The sequence below is a fragment of the Passer montanus genome, unplaced genomic scaffold (genome assembly GCF_014805655.1).
Source record: "Passer montanus isolate IOZ18808 unplaced genomic scaffold, ASM1480565v1 scaffold67, whole genome shotgun sequence".
Taxonomy (NCBI): Eukaryota; Metazoa; Chordata; class Aves; order Passeriformes; family Passeridae; genus Passer; species Passer montanus.
The window spans coordinates 1,430,275-1,451,268 of record NW_024371815.1 but is presented as its reverse complement, the minus strand read 5'-3'; the positions used below and the strand labels follow the sequence as shown (position 1 = coordinate 1,451,268).

The following is a 20,994-nucleotide window of genomic DNA, read 5'->3' as shown; positions in this document are numbered from 1 at the left end:
CTTACCTTACGCTTTTGTCTTTTTTTTCCCTTCCTTTTTTTTTCCTCCTCCTTCCTCTTGTCCAGGGAAGACTGCATCAGTCACACAGAAGAAGCAGTAGAGCTCTGAAGGATGGATGAAATGTGGTTTGGCCTGAAGGTGACTGCAGCTGCTCCATTATGGGAAAAAGTGAGAAGTTGTCCTAAGTTGCCATCTGCACCGCCATTTTAGCCACCTGCTGTAGTGGAAGCTGGCCATGCACACCAAGCCAAAGTGTGGTTTGAGTCTGAGTTTTGTTTTGTTTTCTTGGGATCTCAGTATTTGCATTTTAAAGCAATTACCAAGTTAAGCACAATCTCCATCTTCATGGGTCTGCTTATGTGGATATGCAGTATCTTCAGCCTTGTGTGGCTTTGAGCATTCCTGAAAGAGCCTTTGATCTGAGTTGGGATGTTTAGTATATCTGAGGATGTGATACTTGAGGGTACAAACTTGTTTAGCAAATGAGACAGAATGGCATTTTTACAAGGGTAAGTTGGAATTGGGAATGAACTTCATGTGTGCTGAGAGGCACTTGGAACATCAAAGTGCTCTGTCCTGATACTCTGAGTATTTCAACCACATGAATAGGCCACACTGAATTTAACTTTCAGATAAAGCACTTGCAGGCACACATGCTTCTCCTGAAACAGGAATGTTTGTGCACTCTGGCTGGCAGCAGCACGAATGACGCAAACACATTTTGCAACCATGCTGCCCAATACAGATTACACTCCACAGCCCTACTGTTCACCTCTGAGCACCCTTTGGGAAGGCAGGAGATGGGAGTGCAGGCACCAGACCTGGACCTAAGGAGTCCTGTGGATCCATTCTGTAACTAGAGGCACAGGCAGTTGAGTCAGTGGCAATACTCATGCTGACCTGGATGGCAGCAGCTGCTCTCCAACTCTTACATTGTGATGCACTTTCAGCTTTGATAACTGTTTTATGACTTGTATTTCCCTTTTTCTTTTTTAACGAGCTAACTGCTAGGATGTGCTGTCTTTACAATGCGTAGTTGCCCAGTAATTACAGATATCCTTTGAAAGGAAGCAGAAGAAGAATAAACCGTGGAATCCCAAATCAGATTAATGTAATGTGCATTTCTAGATTACAATTAGTAACAGGATGACATGTTGTCATGGTAACATGAAGCTTAACTACAAGTTCCTAAAATAAAGCAATGACATATGTGTAGGTTTCTATCCATTTGCATACTATCCACATGAAAACATACATAATTTCTACAACACTCAGGCAATTAAACCCTACTTCTTTCTTCTGAATTAAGTGTTGAACTAAAATATCAGGCCTCTTTCCTAGTATTTATGCAAAATCTCCCACTATAAATTATAAATGTTGATAATGAAGCTATCCATTTTGTAACATCTTAAGATTTCTGCCTTTTGGTTTCATTTTAGAACAATTAGTGTAAGGAATGTAGAACACTCTTCTTTCTTCGTGGTTTGTGCCACATATAAATTCTTGAAATTCATTGAAATTCTTGAAATTCTACCACCTCCTCATATGAAAATTGTCCAACCAATATTGGAAAAGTCTTCTTATTAATTACATTGATAGACCAGTGGATGTGTTTCATGTGGCTGAGAATTGGGAACTAAAACCCCAACTTTACCTCAAATCACTGGAAGAAAGCAGTAAACTTTTCACGTGAGATTGCTAGCTAAGACAGAGAGCCTAGTTATTATTTTCTAGTTGCCTTACGGTGAAAAGTGTTGTCTACTTGTTAGAGAGTCTGAGTATCTTTCACTAAGCAGAAGTTAACTTGTTTAATGTGCTGTCTGTGGTAGAGTTACCAGAGCTTTATGTGTATTGTCATTTCATGGTAAATCTTCAGAGAATGAAAAATTGGGCGCTTTGTTCTGATTGCTTTATATGCACAACATTGTTTTGGCCAAATTCTTTAGTCAAAATTAAGATGCTGCTAAGTTCTGTGAGTAAATGCAATCTCCTTCTGTCACCCTAATTAGACAAGATGGGCAATGTTACATGGAAAATATGGTTTCTTTGGCAGTTCACTTATTTATGTATACTTTACTGTATAGACCATTGGAGGATATTGAAAATACAGCTTACAGGTTGCTCCTTAAATGACCTTTAAATCCCAAATTCTGTTCTTCACACCACTATGGTTGGCAAATGCTGCAAGTACAATGATTGACTCTGGCGTGATAACCACGTTATATTCAGAATAATGGAGTTGCTGGGAAATGTGTCACATACACAGCAGAGTTCCCAGGATAAGCTGCCTGCTAAAGCATGGCTGATGTTTGTCCTTGTGGCCTTTTGAAAAGTGGAAACTCTGATTTTTGTGTTTCATAAATCTACCTGTATTTGCCCATGAAGGTTTTTAATATTTGAATTTACTGTGGTTATGGGGTGGAGGGAGGGACATGTGCATGCTGGGTTTTGCCACTAATCCTTTGGAAATCCTTTAGTGCCTTAAGGAGGCAGAGGGGTAACAGGCCCTAGGATTACAGAAACTTGTTCAAACCTCTTTCCTGCTTTAAAAGAATTCCTTTAAAATATCTTGTGCCTTTGGCTCTAAATATATTTGCATTAGAAATCAGTAGCCATGGGATTATGGACAGGAATTTTTGCCCCTGTAGAAATGTTAGGAAAGACAGCATACTATTTCTTGTCTAGGATATCATCTAAAAATATAGCTGACTTAAATTCTACAGTTGGGATCCATACTAGGAAAGTTGCAAGTTGCAGTTAAAGGCAGAAAAAACCCACAAAAAATGGAGAAAGCTTAAATATACTGGACTAAATGCTTTATCATTGAAGTGACTGGCAAATTTCCATGGGGTTTCTTGGGACCAAGATTTCATGCTTGCTTCTACTTGGCTTAAGAAATTCTCAGATGTGGTAGATATGTGGGTATCATGTTCTCTTTAATGTTGTAGGAGAGGAAAAGAGAGATTAGTAGTTTTGGACACCTGCCTTGATTTGGAGTTTCTGGGTATAAATCTGTGGTATAAATCTCTGTTCACCATTGTTTCTGTGTGTAATGTGGACTCTTGCTTTGGGAATATGAATATGCAAATGTAAATTCCAATGTGAGAGGTTCCTGTGCAGTGTGCACGAACCGATGCCAAACAACTACATTTCTCTACTCTCTGAACTGTGGTATTTTTCAAAAAGAGGGAAAATGTAACTAACAGATGAAAACCACTCCAGTGCCAAAAAAGCCTGCATGAGGCAATTCATATATCACTCACTGATGGTCCTAAGCAGCTCTTAGGAAAAGCTGAATAAGCTTTTAACTCATGAGTGAATTTTATCTTCTAGGAATTAAGAACAATTTGTTGGTACAGAGCTAAATAAAAAAAAAAAAAAAAAAAAAAAAGAAGGCCTGAAAATCAGACTGGTGGTGGTCTTCTGTTTTGCTCCCTGTGATGACAAGCAAGTTTTAAAGAATTTGTAAATAGTTAAAAGAAAATCATTACGTGGCTCCCAGTATGTAAGACAAGGCCCAGCATGAAACAGATTTTTATAGCTCATTTATAACTTTACACTTCTGTCTTTTGTTTGGAACTTGGAAAAGGAAACCATGTAAATTAAATAAGGAGTGAAGACTTGCTGCACATATTTGTTGACTGAAACAAAAATATTTCCCCACCTCCTGAGGTATTTATGACTAATCTGGGATGAATAAAGTATGGAGGTCTTGCCTTGTGAGCTCTAGTGCTGTGCAACAACTGTTTCACACTTTTGCACAGCCAACAGAGGAGTGGTAACCAGAAGTCATGAAGAGCAGTTGTTAGGGCCACAAATTTAGATCCATTTGAAGAGGTACCAAAGAATGCACAAAAAAAGCTGGGATTTATGTTGTGATACTTATTGAGCAGGTGGCGCAGTTAGACTGGGGAGGGAGGGGTGTTTGTAAATAAATGCAAAAAGTTTAAACTCTGACCCATGACCACCCTGCCACTGGGTGTCACATTAGTTCTGGCTATGTGAGAAGCTTCAATAGTATAAAAGAGGCCACTCATATTTTAACTGTTTCATTAAAACTTTCTGGATAACTCTTCAGCAAAGATTTCCACTCTAAGACATTTGCCATTGATATCAACTGTACATATGTATTAATATTCAGTGTAACTAGGAGGATACAGAATTGTAATGAAGTCACAAAGTCTACTTGATGATCACAGATTTGTAACTCTCACAAATTATGTAAGATATGTTGACATTTTATCTTGTTAACAAGATGTATTTTTCTATGTTAGCTAAATGTATAATTTGTATAATTTTGTATATTAAATGTATGCATATTTTAAATTAAAAACATTATAATTTTATTATTTTAACTTTAAAATGGTGACAGAGCTTCTGAAATACAGTTTTATATACAACTGTATCCATGGATAGCAACCCAGGAAGTCTCAGTTTTGAGGAAGGGGCCACCTGATCTTCTAACAGGGTAAGGAAATTGTTACACCCGAGCTCTTGCTCCTTTTGATGGAGGAGCTGCCATTCAGCTTCTGCTGAGTTAATGGAATGAATATGAGTTGGCAGAATGCTATGGGCTGTATCACTGCTCATGAAGTGGGTAACCTGAGCCGTCCCCAGCTCGTAGCTGTGTTTTGGATTCACAGTTCCTGTATGTCAGGAGACAGTTCAAATCACCAATCCATGGGATGGGGTTTGTGGGGGGAGGAGGACACTGCTGGCAGAGGTACAGCAGTCCCACAGAGCAGACAGGGAGACTGACTGCAACTTGGCAACTCCAGTCACTCCTCTGGAAGAAGGGGAACTCGTGTCTCTCACATGCATTCCCTTTGGATTGTTCATGCTTTTTTGGTCCAAGGATTCTGTTGTAAAACGCACAATAACAAAAAATAGGTGCAAAATGTACATTGCACATTCTCTAAGGCCCTGCACCAGGGAAGTTCTGTTCTAACTCATGATGTTCATGCTGTTGGAAGAAGAGCTCAGCTACAAATGAAGCCAAGGTATGTGACACCCTTCTTGTTGGGCTTTTATCCAGTAGGTTTTGTAGTGTGAAGCAAGTCTCTAGGTTTGCTGCTATCACTCATCTAGTCTATTTGGAATAAAGGTCCTATAGGAAGATGGTGCACTTTCAATCAAGTTCAGTCCTCTTTTCATCAAGCAATGTCAAAACAGGATGAGATGCACTGTCTGCAAGAGAATATACCAAAGCAATATCTTTCTCCAAAGCTGCATACTTGCTTTTAGGCAAACTGACAGGATGCCAGGGCATCAGGATGCATCTGAGTCTGCTTCTGTAGCACCTAAAACTGCCATTTGATCTCTTACTTAACAAAGGAACAGTATGCATCTGGTGACTGATATAGTTTTTAGTAAACTAAGGGCTATGGTATGAAGAAAACCCAAAACATTTAAAAGCAAAGACAGACTCTGGTATTATTTTATGTTTATTTCTAACTAGGAAGTTTAATGCTGTTTTCTAAAGCATTGATCTGACACGTTCTCTCAGTCTTGTGATCTCCTCATGTATAGAATTAATATGAATCTCCTGACTTAAGAATAATGCTATTTTTAAGTTTTTTTGGTTTTTTTAACCCTTAGTGCTCTGGAAACCTGAACGATGTTATCTAACTAGATCCCAAGTATAAACAGAGTCCATCTTTCTTAGCTTTATGGATGATAAAAATGTATGCTCTTCATTTAGCAGATGTATGCACTATGCAACATATCAGACCTACTATGGGACCTTCAGACGTTTTTATTCTGGAAATTCAAATTAATCTCTTGATTGCAAAGAAATAACTCATAAAATGAATATTTTTCCAATACTTGCAAAGACAGGCAAGTCACACATCACACTCTATGTCCCACCTGCATGTATCACTAACTGACAAGGTTTGGTGCCCTGTGTAGGAAAAAATTGACTTTTTTTCCCCCCCAATATGATCAATAAATCTCAGTGTTACCATGAGGAACAAAAAAAATCAATATTTGTCCATACAAGAGAAGACTTTAAGGAAGCAATGAAGCAATGTCCTACAAGCTATAGTTATTTTTTTTCACATGCACCAGTGAAGCCTCTGCACGATATTAACGTGTTAATGTGGAAATACGGTTTATTAAGTGAGCTGTAGAATCCTGGGTGATATATGCTCAGAAAAGGCAATTGACTAAAATCAGTGTGCTGATAACCAATAATAAATGAAATTTTGACTATCTTACTAACTCCTCTCATGTGAAACAACACCTGTAGTGTCAACGTGTTAATGTGGAAATACGGTTTATTAAGTGAGCTGTAGAATCCTGGGTGATATATGCTCAGAAAAGGCAGCTGACTAAAATCAGTGTGCTGATAACCAATAATAAATGAAATTTTTACTATCTTACTAACTCCTCTCATGTGAACAACACCTATAGTGTTGATGCACACACAGCATTTAAGACAGCAGGTCCCACTGGATTACAAATGCAGAAAAGAAAAATGTTTTCCTTGGATGTATTTTGGCATTGCTCAGGTATGTCACAGCACTGCTTTTTCACATGGTTTGGGTCCATGGGTAGTTGTTAATGACAAGGATGGTTATCTGGACTCATTTCTGATGAAATCCCAGGGACGTCTCTCTTTAACCTCCCACTTTTCCAGATTTCCAATTAGTAACTTGCAATTTTTCTCATGTTGGGACCACCAGGTATGCTTGTGGCCAAATACAACAGCGCAGTGTGGTTGGGCTTGTATTCAAACATCGCTTTGAATGTGAGCAGTAAACAGGCCTTGTGATTGATCCACTGCTTCAAACTTGCTTAGTCACCGGATCAATCTCAGCCCAGTTTGTTACAATATATTATCTCAGAGCAACAGAAAATGTCCCTTATGTAACTACTGGTGCAGTCAAAGCCCGTGGCAGAGATTGTCTGCAGGTGCAGGAGAGCAGTGTCCAAGGACTTGTGAATTTGGTGGATGATCTCAGGCGCCACATCTCAGGATGACTGTAGGGCAGGGTTGTAAGGCTGGACCTTCTGAAGCGGGCTGTGCTGAGGGGAGCTCCTCTCCGCTCCTCCTGCCCTTGCTTTTGGCAGCTTGGATCCCTCACGGTGAAACGAAGCCCTCCCTGGTTTGTCTCCTCCTGCCGAGGCCAAGTCAGGCAAGCACCACGCGGGCCCGGGAGCCTCCCGCGGTGCTGAAGGGACAGCTCCGGGGGCGAGCCGCGCTCCAGCTGCTCCGAGGGGGATCGGCGGGGCCACGCTCGGCTCCCCGCCTTCCTGGGGGCTTGGCGGACACTCAGGGGCCGTGGGCCCACACCCGGGCCCGCGGAGCCGGCGCCCCATGCCCGCTGGCGGGGCCGGCGGCTCAGGCAGCGCTCGGCGCGATCACTTCCGTGTCAGGGCCGGCGCCCCCGGCCTGCAGCCCCATCCTGTAGCCCCATCCTGCAGCCCCATCCTGCAGCCCCATCCTGCAACCCCCGGCCTGCAGCCCCCTCCTGCAGCCCCCTGCCCCCGCGGCGTGCGAAGGGGTCGGGCGCCCTCCACGCCGCCGCAGCGGGGGAGCAGCGGCCGGGGGCGGCGGGGCGGAGCAGAGCCGCCACCACCGCCGCGGGCACCAGCTGCTGCGGCAGGGGCAGCGCCGGCCCCCCTGCCCTGAGGCTGGATCTGCTTCCCCCCACACGCCGGCCACCCCTCGCTCTTCTCGCCGCCGCTCCCCCTACGGCCGCAGACCGATCCCGAGCGACGCTGGCCCGTCCCCCGCCCGTACCGGGGCTGCCGCGGCCGCGCCCCCCGCCCCGCCCGGGCACCGCCGCAGCCTCTCCCGCGGAGGGGGGCGGGAGCAGTGTGAGCGAGCAAAGTGGGAGAAACTCCCTCCGGCTCGCCCGGGGGGGCTGGGGAGGTTCGGAGATTTTCTCTCTTTTTTTTTTCTCTTTTTCTTTTCGCCTCCCTTTGATTCCAGCCCCGAAGCCACGCAGCAGCGGGTGAGCGGCGCCCGGCCGCAGGGCAGGACCCCGTTGTCACCGGCCGCGTGTGCATGCGGCGGGCTCCCTCCCTGCCTCCGCCCCCTGCCTCCCGCCCCCCGATCATTCTATACCGGGGGAGCTGTGCACTGCGGTCCCTGCTCGGGGAATCGCTGCTGCTCTTCCCATTCGTCAGGGGCTTTCCAATCACCTGCCTCTGCCACCCTCTCCGCTCCGCTCTTTGTACTTTATTTTCACGTGCTCTTTACTAACACGGCTATTTTTAAATCCCGCTCGGATTTATTTCTCTCTCTTTCTTTCTTTCTCCCTTATTTTCCTTTTTTTCTTCGGGGGGGTGGGTGGGGGAGGGAGGTAAACGTTTGCAGGTCCCTAACGGAAAGATCCCACCAGCCAACCCAGCTCCGCCACTGCTGCATCCATCCATTCATTTTTATGGTCACTAACAGCCTATCCCGGTAGTGGAAGGTGCAGAGAAGTGGGAGGCAGGGAGAGAGATAGAGAGAGAGATCCGGACAGCGAGAATGGCCGAGAGAAAGAGGAACTGGAATAAAGAAGATGACCTGCCTGTGTATCTAGCTAGGCCGGGCACAACAGCCCAGACACCGCGACAGAAATACGGGGGAATGTTCGCCTCCGTGGAGGGGGCCTATGAGAACAAAACCATCGACTTCGATGCCTACAGCGTGGGGAAGAAGGGGTCCCGGACCCCGCGGAGCGGCAGCCGGCACGACATGCTGGACGGAGGGGACAACTACAGCGAGACCGCCAGCGACATCAGCGAGATCTCCGGCTCCGTCATCAGCTCCCCGGGAGACCGGGAGGACAAGACCCCGGGCGTGGAGATCAAATACCCCACGGGGAAGGAGCTGCTGCAGGGCCAGGACAATGGACAGGTGAGCGGGGCCCGGGCTGGGAGGTGGGAGCCGCCGCCCCCGCTCTCTGGGCGAGCCGAGCCGAGACTGCTGTACCGAGCGGAGCCGTGCCGAGCCGTGCCGTGCTGAGCCGAGCCGAGCCGTGCCGCAGAGCCCCGCTCGCCGGCGCAGCAGGCTGGGGGCCGCCTTGGCGGGGGAGTTTCAGCACGGCAGGTCGGGGAGGCACGGCCCCCTGCTCCCGGGCACGCTGATGCTCTGGGAAGAGCCCGGCTGGCTCCTGAACTACCTCACTTGGCAGAGCTTAGCGGGGGCGGGAGGGGGCGACCCCAGAATCCTTTTCCTTTGTAAGTGATGGCGATGAGTTTTCTCCGTTTGCTTTCCTGCCCGTGCCGGGGGGCTGGAGGGCAGCTCGGGTCCCTCAGCGCCTCCCGGCCGCCCCCCGCAACAAAGCCGGGCCCGCTGCACTCCCGAACTCGCCGGGGAAACTCCGCGGAGCTTGTCCCAGGCACAGCTCCAGGATCTGCCCCGAACCCCCGCCCTGGCTCTGCCCCTGCTCCCCCGGCTCCCTCTGCGCCTGCATTGTCTCCCCGGCAGGGAGCGCGGAAGGCGGGAGGATCCGAAACCTCTGCCCCGGGTTCCCCTACCCTGGGTCTGCAGCCTGGACTCATGTTGGTGGCTCAGGGAAGAAGTGAGCCGGTGGGCTGGCCGGCCCCTGACGGCTGTGCATCTCCATCTTAGCCCTGTCGGTGGCATGCAGGCTGGAGGCAGACCCGGGGGGATGGCTCTCATGGGATCCCGGGCTGTCATTGATTTCCCCTTAGAAAGAAATGCGGCCTTGCAGTGATGCTTCTGCATGGATACACCCTGTTCCTGAGTACCCAGCCTGGAGCCTCTGTGGCTTGTCTACACTCTGCTCTTTCCACAGGCTGAACTGAGAGTTTCCACTCTCTTCAGCCCTCTACTATTTGAGTATGAATGGGGTGCTGGTTTGCTCTGGCCTGGGGATTGTGTGCAGGTGCCACATGGCCTCCCGAGCAGTGTGTGTCTGCTGTGCTGGGACACTGCAGCGACCAAGCAGGTCTTGGTGGGACACTGTGCCTGGGATGCTGCTGCTTTCTCTGCAACAACCCCAGGGTTGCCTTCAGAGGCTGCCAGCTGCAGTGCAGTCTTCTCTTTTCTAGCTCACCTGAACTCCTGAGTTTTTTTTGATCAGGGCTCTGGGGCAGTGGGAGGGCACAGCACACCCCATCTTCTAGCACATCCATGGTGCTGCATCCCCATTGTCCCTGCTTTCTAGCTCAGCCTGGGACTCAGGGTAGTGAGCACACACTGCACACTACTTCTCTGGATCCCACTGTGCTTGCAAAGTTGACCAAAGGTGGGTGAGGATGAGGTTAAGGGTAAATCAGGCAAGATTTGGCCACCGGCTTAGGAAAGTGGACTGTAAGCAGCAGATACATGTGACCCCTGTACCGTGACATCCAGAGTTTTTTACAAGTTTCAAACAATGATTTCTGGGAAGATGTGTCAGGGATGTGGCCTGGGTGCTCAATGGCTTTTATCTATGTGTGTATCACAGGGTGGGTGTGGTAGGAACCCCAGAGTGCCTGTCCTGGGCGGGATTAATTTGGGCACAGCTTTGCAGTGCCTTTTACCCTCAAGCACCATGGGTGGAGGGAGGCATTCTGTGAGACAGAGAAAAGACAGAAGCCACTTTACCTCTCCAGCAGCTGCTGATATAGCATGTGCCTGGCCTGGCCTGGTTGTGTTATCCCCCATGAGCTCCATGGGCACAGGACAGAGCAGGTGTGTGACAGTGGGGCGGTGACAAGGAGGGCAGAACGTGACAGTGGTGTTGGGGTCAGAGATGTTGGTGAGGACAGAGCAGGCGGTGCCACCTGGGTCAGTGCCATCAGGGACAGAGCAGGCAGGGCCATCAGGGGCAGTGCAAGTCAATGCCATCAGGATCAGCGGTATGGGGACAGCGCAGGGCAGTGCCATCAGGGTCAGTGCTATGGGGACAGTGCCGTGCCGACTGCCACCAGGCTTCATGCCGTGGGGACGGGGCAGGCAGTGCCATTGCCCTGTGCAGCACAGCAGGACCCACCGCCGGGGGTTTATCCCCCGTCCCCACCCTGCGGCAGCCCACGCGTGGGATCCTGCCGGTGACCTCAGCGTGCGAGCGGGGCGGCGGCGGAGCCGGCGGGGCGGCGTTTCCCAGCGCCGGTGCGGGAGGGAGGGAGGCTCCGGCTGGATTGATGGGCTGTGAAGGGGGGCCAGGCAGAGGGGTGGGGGACAGGAGGGAAGGAAACGCTTCCTGGGTTGCGCTGAGCGAATCCTGCTCCGACCTGCAGCCGGGAGGGCGCTGCTGCCGCCGGCAGAGGCAGCGCTCGCCGACCCCCCCGGGAGCCGCGTCCCTGTTTGATTGCAGCCGGAAAAAAAAAGGTGCCGGGTTTGCCGGGCTCCCCTTCCTCTGGGCGACGGAACTTCGCCCCCATTCTACCGCTGTGCCGGGTCGCCCCCGCCCCGCCCCATCACCCGACCGGGCTTCGCATTATTATTCGTCTCAGCACCGCCGGTGTTGTTCCGCCGGGCTCGGCTCGCTCCTCGGGTTCGTTGCGTGCTCCCGGCGCTAGGGAGAGCCGACATGTCTTACCAGGGCAAGAAGAGCATCCCGCACATAACGGTAAGCGGCCCCGGGCGCTGCCCGCGCTCCTTTGTTCGCGGGGCGGGGAAGGGCGAGCGGCGGCCGCGAGTGCCCGGGGCCGCGGGCAGCCCCCAGGCTGCGGGGCCGGGGCTCCCCGGAGCGGCGCGGTGCGGGCGCCGCCGCCCGTCCTGCTCCCGCTGGAGCTCTGGGCGAGGGCTGAGTTAATTTAATTTTATTTTAGAATTTCATTATTATATTTTTATTTTATTTCTTTATTGTGTTCTGTCTCCACTTGCTCGCCCGCCGCCCAGGCGGGGCTCAGCGCTGCGTGCTCGCTCCATCCCGGGGCGGGGAGGGAGGGAGGGCCGGCGGGGGGCTCGTCCCGGCGCTGTCGGGGCCGGGGCCGGGGGTACCGCCCTCCCGAGGAGCCGGGCCCGGGGAGGCTCGGCCGCCGGGCGAGGCAGAACAAAAGAGGGAGGGGACCACCGCAGCACAACGTGCCCCTGCCACCGCCCCCCGCAGCGGGCAGGGGCAGCGCAGCCTCGGCGGGGCAGGGGCGGTGGGCCGGGGGAGGCACAGGGTGCGGAGAAATGGGAGGTGGGCGAGCGTGGGCGTGGGGGAAGCGTGGAAAATCAAAGAGCGCCATGATGCCGGCACCAACACCTCTGCACGCTATTAATACATCAGGCGTAGTGGGAATCAGAAGTCAAAGAGTTAATCATAACCATCCTCTTCTATCGGCGCCTGTCTCCCGCTAGATGCTTTTGTACCCGAGCAGAGAGAGCTACAATAGGGCGTGCTTTCCATGCCAGAAAGAAAGGACTTGGGTTCTTTCATACAGTTTATGCTTTCCCTTAATACACACGATCTGGGTATATAGGGGCTGAGATAAAGAACAGGCAGAGCTGGCGGATAGGGGTGTGGTGGGGGAAATCGCAGCCGGAGCTTGCCCGCACGGCAGAGGTTTTCCCCAGCACCGGTGTTGGTCTCCAGGTGTTGCTTTCCTCTTGTGGGACTGGGTCAGTGGATGATGGGGTCACTGTTGCTGTGGCACCTGGGGCAGAGATGAGCGGGGAAGCGGGGTGAGCTCCCATGTTGCTTGGGTTCGTGGATCTTTCCCTGGAAAGCCGGCGCGGTGTGGCGCGGGGCGAGTTTCGGTGTCTGGAGGAGCGGGCTGCCGGGTGGGTGTGGCACCTTCCCGAGCAAACCCGGCGCTTTTCGGCGTTAGTGGAGCCAGCGCTACAAAGCCTGTAAGCTCCTCGAGCCTTTCTCCCTGTACAATAAAAGCATCCTTCAGTCAAAATATCTGATCGGGAGGGAAACGATATCCTTCTAAAAGCTGAGTTTAATGATAGCGAAGTGCCGCATTTATGCAGGTTTCCACTATCAACAGGCAGCAGTGCCTGGTGGCCAGGGCTGCACCTGGGTGCTGCAGTGGCTTTTGGGGTGATGGCTCCTCTTGCCTCGTTCCTCAGTGCGTTGTGTGACTTACAGTTACTCAGGGCATGTCTGGGTCGGGGGAGATCCTGGTTACCCTCTGGGTGAGTGTCAGGTGCTTTGTGCATGGCTCAGTCTTCATTTGAACCTGGAGTGTAACATGGTCACACCCATAGCTGGTTCTTTGCTCTCAGTTTGGAGTAGAATGAGAAACTGGAAGAATTAGGAGTCTGCCTTAGAATCAACAGTTCCTTTTAATTTCATCACTTCTCACAACATTTTTTTTCTCTGTGCTGTGGAAAGGATTGCTGTGAAAAAGAAAGCCCAAACCTCAGCCTTTTCTCTTCAAAATGGGATGTGCTGAAGCTTCTATAAATAAATATGCATTAGCTTTACTGTTGAGTTTTGTGACCAAATCAAAGGCATAAATTAACATTGGTGAAGTTGGCAGGCATCAGGGGCTGGACTGTTTTTGGTTTTTTTTACACTTCTGGCCTTTCTCCTCCAGCAGAAGCAAATCAGGCACTTTGTGTCAGACCTTGTACACACTGCCTGTCCCACAAGAACCCACAGCATCTATCTGTGTGTATCTTCTGAAGCCCCATTCCAGTGTGGTAAATTAGATGTTTCATCCGGCCACTAAGGAAATACATTGTAGCTTCAAGTCTTCTGGGCTCTAAAGAAATATGATAGCTCTGTAGAAGTATGCAACAACAGTGATGATGAAATAATATAAAAATGTCATTTGTTAGTGTTCTTAACATTTCCCCCACTCACACTCCTGGGTTTTGGAGCTACACCGGCTCCTGGGTTCATTGGAGAAGTGAGAAACTAATTTCTGTTGGTGTCCTGGGTGCTGATACTTTGCTGTGGATTTTCCAGTACTGAGTCTGTGTTATTTGCATGGGGCTAGGAGCTGTCCTGAGCACACAACAGCAACACCCAGCAACAGCATCCAGCCACAGGCACTGCAGTCAGCAGTCAGTACCTGGCCAAAACTTCCCTCTGGGATCAGGTCTGCAGCATCAGGAACTGGGAAGGAAGAGGCAGCAGCTGGTTTCACCTCTGGTCGGTGTGGAAGCAGATACCACTCTTGGGAAGACAACCCTGTGATATTCTGTCTGGGTTACTGCTTTTGGTGCATGTGGCCATAACTTCCTCCTTGTGCTTAGTCTGACTGTGCCTTGCCTCCTGACTCCTTCAGACAGCAGGGCCTGACTGATAGATAGCCCCTGCACCTCTTGGTGCATGTGGCCATAACTTCCTCCTTGTGCTTAGTCTGACTGTGCCTTGCCTCCTGACTGATAGCCCCTGCACCTCTGTTACCCAAAGCAGCTTTATTCCTGCTTTCCCTTCTCCCCCTGCTCATGGTAAAGACACTATTGCACACATCCCTCTTTGGCCCTGGGCATCTCCCTGATCTCATTTACCAATCTGCACCATTTGTTGTAATTTCATCTGCCTCTTTTTTTCTTTCCATTTCAGTGTGAAAATTCATGCTTCTTGCATTTTATCTCATTTGTCCTGCTGTCTGTTATGCATCCCATGCAGCATCCAGGTTTGCTGTTAGTGGAGCACCAGCACTGCACCAGTGTAAGGTCCCATTCAGTTGTGAGTCACACTGGAGAAACTGGGCCCTTGTGTGTAACTGCAGTGGGAGGGGAAGGACCTCTGTATTTCAAGCACCAGAGCAGTCTGGGGATGTGTAATAGAAATGCATTGAACCAGTAAGTGTAAGCACTTCGGTGATGTCTTCTGCACTGTATTGAAGTCCTTGGCAGGTGGGTTTCAAACCCCTGGTTCAGGAGTGATAGCTGGGAATGGAGCAGGGTGTGCATGATGTAAGGGTGGTCAGGAATGCAGGAGCACTTAGCACTTTTCCCAGCCCTTGTAGTATGGACAGCCACCACATCCATTGCCGAGGTGTTTTTCTGCATGACATGGCAATCTTTTGTGCTTTGGTTGTGCAGGATGTTCTCATGCAGACCAGATTTTTCAGGATATACCCCCCAGCCCATTGCTTTTAGCATCACTATTATACTCCTCTTGTGCCACGTATTACAGGGAATCAATGGAAATGATGACACGGAAATATCTGTTGCAAATTATTTTGGCTTCTGTGTTTTGGTACCAATTGGCAATTTTCAAGCAAGGCCTGAGCTTAGATGAACTCAGAATTGTACCGTGGTTTAAAAAAGGCATGTGGCATGTTCAATGCCTGTGACAGGACACATTTGTTCCAGCAGCAACTGCACCCATTAAAACATAATCTCTGTGAGATCAGTGAAGAGGAGGTGTGAACGCAATTCTACTGAGCAAAGGCAGAATAGCTAGTCACCAAAGCAAATGCAAGGAGGCATTTGGGAGAGGAAAATGGTGCCTGAATCCCTTGGAAAAAAAAAGGGAATCATCTTTCTGGGTATGGTCCAAGGATTGGCATATGAATGGGGAAAGGCACTGCTGGTCCTGAGCTGACAGACTGTAAGGCACAGGGAGACAGAGAGCATAAAAATGTGATGTTACAGAGGAAGGATCTCACTACTAGTGTAACAAGAAAAGAGAATAGAAGATCTGGCACTACATGAGGAAAAAAAAAAAAAACAGATGCAGAAAAATGGGGAGACTGAAGAAATTCCGAGGAGTGCCACAGAGAATAGTTTTGCTTGTTACATTTAGAATTGGTATGAAGAAAGATGAGAAGTAAGTAGGCTTCAGTTGAAGATGGCAGAATTCTTTGAGAGAGAAAAAATTCATTAATCTGGACTTCTGCTGTGTGACACACTGCTTCAGGATGGAAACTCTGTTTGGTCTGAACAGAGTGCTGGGATAATGTGTGTGGTGTTCTGGTGTGAGACAACAGCAGTGTGAGAGCTGCCAGCCTGTTCATTTTGGACACCAGAGGGGACAAATTCTACGAATGCAGGACATGGTGAGTACCTTGAATGATGGACCAAAGTCCATGTCTAGGTTTGGATCTATTCTGCATCTCCCCTATGTTTTTTTTGGTTTTTTTTTTTGCCACACACATTTATTTAATACAGCTACATAAAAGCTGCAGTCAGATTGCTCTGTTACTTGCCAGAGGTGTTTGAAAAGCCTCCTGAGGGCTGGGCATGGGAACGCTGCCTCATGTTACTATTCTGCTCTTGGTGCAAGATTTTGGCTGATTTAGACAGCACTTTTTGTCCTGTTTTAAAACACCAAGGCCTGGGACTTCTGGATGCCTTCTTACTCTTGAACATTTGCTTAATCCTCAAAATTACATGTTCCTACGTGTGTCTGTTTAACAGACTTGTCCCCTTTCAGTTTACTCATCTGTCAGTGAACTTAAGTGAATTCACATGGTGTAGTGGACTGGACTTCAGCCTGGCAGCTCTGGGGATGCTTTAGCTGCTTCACTATAAGTTTTTGGTCTTCCAGCCACCATTTCCATGATTCTGTGACACATCTTTCCCTTTCTTTTTTCTATAGGAGAAAAAGTGGCTACTTTTTCCTATGTCAGTTCCATATGGTGACTTAAATTACATTCAGAGTAGGTCCTTCTGGGGACATTTCTATGGAGACTGAAACCTTTGGCAGAGGGTGAGAAGGAAGGGCTTGGGGCAGTGATTCCTTTAACTGCCAAAGCAAGTTCATCAGTCAGTGCCCTCAGCAGGGCATCAGTGCCACCACATCAGAACTGAGCTGTGGTTTGCTGGAAGCCAGGCAGGTTTGGAAAGGGGACAGTGGCTGTCTGTGAAGACATCTGATGCAGTGGGGTGCTTGTCTGAATCTTCTTGCAAGTGCTGAGAGAACTGCTGCCAATGAACCACTTTTCTGATGAGAGACCGGGATCTGTTGTCTGCTTTGCTGCCATTTCTTTCAGAATCAAGAATTAGTTGAGTGGTAAAAGCGTGAAACTTAACTGCTGCCAATGAACCACTTTTCTGATGAGAGACCAGGATCTGTTGTCTGATTTCTTTCAGAATCAAGGATTAGTTGAGTGGTAAAAGCGTGAAACTCCCATTTTCATTTGGAGGAGCCAGCAGAGACCACTGGCTTGTGAAGCACTTGGGAGTTAGTTGAGATAAACTTGGGGTTTGTACATATGAGAGAGATAAATGCTTTTGTTTGTATGAGAAAGAAGGAGTACAGATGAGCAGCAAAATAATTTGCAGGTTTCTAATCTTGCTACATGTGCAGATGGTGGCCTTGTCCCCTGAAGCAGAGATACTTTGGGATTGTGTTTGCTTGTCACAAGACAAAAGTTTTCATCTTGTCGCATGTCCTAATGAGTTTTAAGATGTAAGGTATTGTTTATGAATAATAAATGTTCCTGCTGACTTCAGTGAGTCTACACTCTGTAAAATCTCCTATGTGTAATAGGAGGGCCCAGGTGGCTGGCTAGAGAAGTAGGCAGTGCTCAGAATGAAGAGGCTGTGGAAGGGAAGTCAGGGCTGATACCATGTGAGGTGAGGCAGCAAGCATCACAACTTGCTCTCACTGGCAGAAAAAGTAGGTATGTGACACAACATGACAGCACAAAGTGTCTGAGTGCAAACAATGCACATGGTATCCACTGCATTTAGCTGATCATGAATTGTTATTGCTAACATCATCTTAAAGGCATTTTCTACTATTCTGTTTCCCTTGCATCCACCTGCTCTGTCAGAGAAGGAATTCCATGTGGTCTCTTAGCTGGATTTTGACTGTGATTGGTGCCAAGTCAGATATGTTCCAGTCACCTGATGCAGGTTTCTGATTAGACCTTAGATAAAACACATTTTCAGTTCAATGGCCTAGAGAAGTCAGCCATGCTGTAAATGACTGCTATTTTCTTCCCAAGTTTAAGCTTTTCTATGAATGGCTTGCTGGGATTTGGAGATCCCCTTTAATTGACATAACCTGTGTAACCCAAGGGATGGGTATAGCAATATACAATGTAATGGTTTCAACCCTCCAGCCCCTGCTTAGAAGAAACCCCTGCTGATGCCAATGAATATTGTCATCAATAAGATGTTTGTTGTCCTTCCCTTCTAAAAGCCAAGCAAAGATAACATTTTCAGTGAAGAAATCCCCGTGGAGTTGGTAGCTGTAGGAGTAGCCCCTTTAGAGTGGGTGATTAAGCAATGAAACTGCCTGCTGAATAGGAAGCCAGGTCTCAAAAGGGGAAACAAAAGAACATCAGATCTCTTAAATGAATAAAGATGAATGAATACATTGGCTACGGACCAAGATACAGCACTACTACAATCAGCATAATCCTTCCTAAATTAATTGCCATATAGTAGAGTGGATCTGTTAAGAAAAGAGCCTTAAAAGCAGGATTCTCCATTAGTGGCCTATCGGAAATGATGCCTCAAGGATGGAGTGTTTTACAAGGAGTTCCCAGAGTTGATTCAGGGTTCACCCTCGCTAAAAGCCACTTCCTATGGAGGGTAATCTAGATGTGAAATTCAAAAAGAGGGATATTGCTGATTAAAAGCAGATCTTTTATAAGCAGACAGTACTTCATGAAATCCCATTTACAGCTCTTTGATCCTTATGAAAGGTTTTTAAGCAAACATTCCTCTTGGGAAGGATATCTTTCTTCTTTTGCCATTAAGTTTTAAAATGTTCCTTATTTGTAGGTACTTTGCTTAAAGTGAGGTAATTTAACTGTTTTGTATCACAGCTGGGTCCGAATCTGACCAGCTCTGACAAAAGACCACCAAATATATCCACACACACTCAAAAAAATAAATCTCTTGTATATTGTGGGAAATAAGTCTGCAAGAATGAGTACATAGAAGCACAGAGGGGCTCTGAGTGTCTTCTTCCACTGTTTGCCAGTGGGTCTTCAGCCTTTGAATAATGACTTCCTTGCAAAGATCCTTGTGGAGATTTAGATAATCAAGGAGAACACAAATATCAGCCTGTGTTTCTTACCTTCCCTCTGAACTGAATTCTGTGTCTTTTGTAACTCTCGGTGGACTCTTTAAAACCTTGGTAACAAAGAATTCTGCCTCTCAAATGCTAAAAAAGTAATGTCTTGCTTGCAAGTGTGATAACATAGCTTAATGCCTTTTTCTGTCTATTGCATTTGGTCTGATGCCTTTTAAACCACTTGCCTTTATAGACAGAGAACTGAAGTGCAGGTGGATTTAGAATTTAAACTGTTTTCGAATGGCTATTTAGCATAAAATCCTTAGTCATCTTCGGGGCTCTTGACAATGAAGAGGCTGTGGAAGGGAAGTCAGGGCTGATGCCATGTGAGGTGAGGCAGCAAGCATCACAACTTGCTCTCACTGGCAGAAAAAGTAGGTATGTGACACAACATGACAGCACAAAGTGTGTGAGTGCAAACAGTGCACATGGTATCCACTGCATTTAGCTGATCATGAATTGTTATTGCTAACATCATCTTAAAGGCATTTTCTACTATTCTGTTTCCCTTGCATCCACCTGCTCTGTCAGAGAAGGAATTCCATGTGGTCTCTTAGCTGGATTTTGACTGTGATTGGTGCCAAGTCAGATATGTTCCAGTCACCTGATGCAGGTTTCTGATTAGACCTTAGATAAAACACATTTTCAGTTCAATGGCCTAGAGAAGTCAGCCATGCTGTAAATGACTGCTATTTTCTTCCCAAGTTTAAGCTTTTCTATGAATGGCTTGCTGGGATTTTGAGATCCCCTTTAATTGACATAACCTGTGTGTAACCCAAGGGATGGGTACAGCAATATACGATGCAATGGTTTCAACCCTCCAGCCCCTGCTTAGAAGAAACCCCTGCTGATGCCAATGAATATTGTCATCAATAAGATGTTTGTTGTCCTTCCCTTCTAAAAGCCAAGCAAAGATAACATTTTCAGTGAAGAAATCCCCGTGGAGTTGGTAGCTGTAGGAGTAGCCCCTTTAGAGTGGGTGATTAAGCAATGAAACTGCCTGCTGAATAGGAAGCCAGGTCTCAAAAGGGGAAACAAAAGAACATCAGATCTCTTAAATGAATAAAGATGAATGAATACATTGGCTACGGACCAAGATACAGCACTACTACAATCAGCATAATCCTTCCTAAATTAATTGCCATATAGTAGAGTGGATCTGTTAAGAAAAGAGCCTTAAAAGCAGGATTCTCCATTAGTGGCCTATCGGAAATGATGCCTCAAGGATGGAGTGTTTTACAAGGAGTTCCCAGAGTTGATTCAGGGTTCACCCTCGCTAAAAGCCACTTCCTATGGAGGGTAATCTAGACGTGAAATTCAAAAAGAGGGATATTGCTGATTAAAAGCAGATCTTTTATAAGCAGACAGTACTTCATGAAATCCCATTTACAGCTCTTTGATCCTTATGAAAGGTTTTTAAGCAAACATTCCTCTTGGGAAGGATATCTTTCTTCTTTTGCCATTAAGTTTTAAAATGTTCCTTATTTGTAGGTACTTTGCTTAAAGTGAGGTAATTTAACTGTTTTGTATCACAGCTGGGTCCGAATCTGACCAGCTCTGACAAAAGACCACCAAATATATCCACACACACTCAAAAAAATAAATCTCTTGTATATTGTGGGAAATAAGTCTGCAAGAATGAGTACATAGAAGCACAGAGGGGCTCTGAGTGTCTTCTTCCACTGTTTGCCAGTGGGTCTTCAGCCTTTGAATAATGACTTCCTTGCAAAGATCCTTGTGGAGATTTAGATAATCAAGGAGAACACAAATATCAGCCTGTGTTTCTTACCTTCCCTCTGAACTGAATTCTGTGTCTTTTGTAACTCTCGGTGGACTCTTTAAAACCTTGGTAACAAAGAATTCTGCCTCTCAAATGCTAAAAAAGTAATGTCTTGCTTGCAAGTGTGATAACATAGCTTAATGCCTTTTTCTGTCTATTGCATTTGGTCTGATGCCTTTTAAACCACTTGCCTTTATAGACAGAGAACTGAAGTGCAGGTGGATTTAGAATTTAAACTGTTTTCGAATGGCTATTTAGCATAAAATCCTTAGTCATCTTCGGGGCTCTTGACTAATCTGGCTTTTAGAGAAAACAGCCATTGTTTGTCTGGAGATGTATGGACAATGTTATATTCTAGTAAGTCCTTACAATTACACAGAGGGTGAAATCACT

General features: G+C 47.4%; 2 protein-coding genes across 9 annotated transcripts in view; both read left to right on the top strand.

Moving 5' to 3' along the window:
• The window catches only part of CUNH4orf50 (chromosome unknown C4orf50 homolog), an 86,614-nt gene extending 82,298 nt beyond the window's left edge, over nt 1-4,316 (top strand). For 6 of the 7 annotated variants that reach the window (XM_039728850.1, XM_039728845.1, XM_039728849.1 and 3 more), the window contains one exon: nt 66-4,316. Coding sequence is in view for 2 of the 7 variants with exons in the window: in XM_039728849.1 (XP_039584783.1) it covers nt 66-119 (54 nt within the window). In the remaining 5 variants the exon portion in view is untranslated. The remainder of the gene's footprint in view (nt 1-65) is intronic. The other variant, XM_039728847.1, reaches the window with a different exon arrangement.
• Nucleotides 4,317-8,075: 3,759 nt separating this feature from the next.
• Nucleotides 8,076-20,994, top strand: part of CRMP1 (collapsin response mediator protein 1) — a 51,991-nt gene continuing 39,072 nt past the window's right edge. The window contains exon 1 of one of the 2 annotated variants that reach the window (XM_039728935.1): nt 8,076-8,854. In XM_039728935.1, coding sequence (XP_039584869.1) covers nt 8,483-8,854 — 372 coding nt within the window. In that variant the 5' untranslated portion in view covers nt 8,076-8,482. Of the gene's footprint in view, nt 8,855-11,096; nt 11,520-20,994 lie in introns of those variants that run through there. The other variant, XM_039728936.1, reaches the window with a different exon arrangement.